Source organism: Merops nubicus, unplaced genomic scaffold (genome assembly GCF_000691845.1).
Source record: "Merops nubicus isolate BGI_N331 unplaced genomic scaffold, ASM69184v1 scaffold46370, whole genome shotgun sequence".
Taxonomy (NCBI): Eukaryota; Metazoa; Chordata; class Aves; order Coraciiformes; family Meropidae; genus Merops; species Merops nubicus.
The window spans coordinates 605-1,749 of record NW_008581735.1 but is presented as its reverse complement, the minus strand read 5'-3'; the positions used below and the strand labels follow the sequence as shown (position 1 = coordinate 1,749).

The 1,145-nt window shown below is 63.9% G+C and overlaps 1 protein-coding gene across 1 annotated transcript in view; it reads right to left on the bottom strand.

The window, feature by feature from the left end:
- Nucleotides 1-43: 43 nt before the first annotated feature.
- Nucleotides 44-1,145, bottom strand: part of LOC103768247 (calcium/calmodulin-dependent protein kinase type 1-like) — a gene marked incomplete at its 5' end in the record, with an annotated part of 1,642 nt that continues 540 nt past the window's right edge. The window contains 6 exons of the mRNA XM_008935392.1: nucleotides 44-99; nucleotides 176-302; nucleotides 391-478; nucleotides 575-653; nucleotides 790-902; nucleotides 997-1,072. Of these exons, the coding sequence (XP_008933640.1) occupies nucleotides 44-99; nucleotides 176-302; nucleotides 391-478; nucleotides 575-653; nucleotides 790-902; nucleotides 997-1,072 (539 nt within the window). The remainder of the gene's footprint in view (nucleotides 100-175; nucleotides 303-390; nucleotides 479-574; nucleotides 654-789; nucleotides 903-996; nucleotides 1,073-1,145) is intronic.

Here is a 1,145-nt window from a genome sequence, read left to right as displayed (position 1 = left end):
CCCCTACCCCAGCCCCCCAGGATGCGGCGATTCAGGATGGTGCTCAGTCTGGCGAGAGGTGCTGGGCTCTGCTCACAGGTGAGCGCCTGCAGTCCGACCCTGCAGGAAGGAGCAGGGTAAGAGCCCAGCAGCAACCCCAGGGGTGTGGGACAGGGATGGGGGAGTCAGGGCTCACCATTGCTGGTGCCCCCCCCAAGCCGCTCGCTGGGGCTGGTGGGAGTCGTCTGCCCAGGGCCCTCCTGGCTGGTTCCCAGCTGCAGCTTCCGCATGTGTCTCACCACCGCCGTGGCATTGAAGGCTTGCTGCTGACCCACAGCATTTGTCACCTGACCTGGGAAGCCTGGGCAGGCCCCTGCACCTCCCTAGCACCCCACAGTCCCTTGCACTCACCTTCCACTTACTCTTTGCAAAGTTCTTCTTGATCTGCTCGCTCACTGACTGGTGGATGTTCTTGTCCAAGGCTGTGTCCCCAGCAATCCTGGGGCAGGAAGGGTGTCAGCAGGGCCCCCACTACCCCGTGGCTGCTGTGACTGAACTGGGGCGGGGGGATAGACAGTAGCAGGACCCCCCTTACCAGGGATGCTGCAAGGCTTGCTCACAGGTGAAGCGCTTGCCAGGGTCCTTCTCCATCAGGTGCTGGATGAAATCCTTGGCTTTTTGGAAGACAGCCTTGGCTGGGAGGAGAGGCAGACCAGCCATGAGCACCTGTGCTCACCCCTGGCAACCCCTGGGCTACTGCGACAGCATGCCAGCATGCCAGCCCCCACTGCTCCCATGGCCCCGGCCCACCTGAGTCCGAGATGTCATCCCAGTAGGGTGAGTCGAACTCGTACTCGGCCCGCAGGATCTGCTCGAAGAGCTTGGCATCATTCTCATCGTAGAAAGGGGGGTAACCACAGAGCCTGTGGGGGTGGTGGGGTGGGGATGCTGGCCCTGGGTGGGCCTGGGGGGCTGGAGCCCACGGAGGGGAGAAGGGGTGGGAAGCGGGGTACATACAGGATGTAGGCGATGACCCCGATGGACCAGCAATCCACTGCCTTGCTGTAGGGCTTCTGTGCCAGCACCTCGGGGGCTGGGGGGACAGCAGGGGTGAGGGAGGACCCCAACCCCTTGGGGGACACCCTGATCCCACGGCCGGGGTGGCG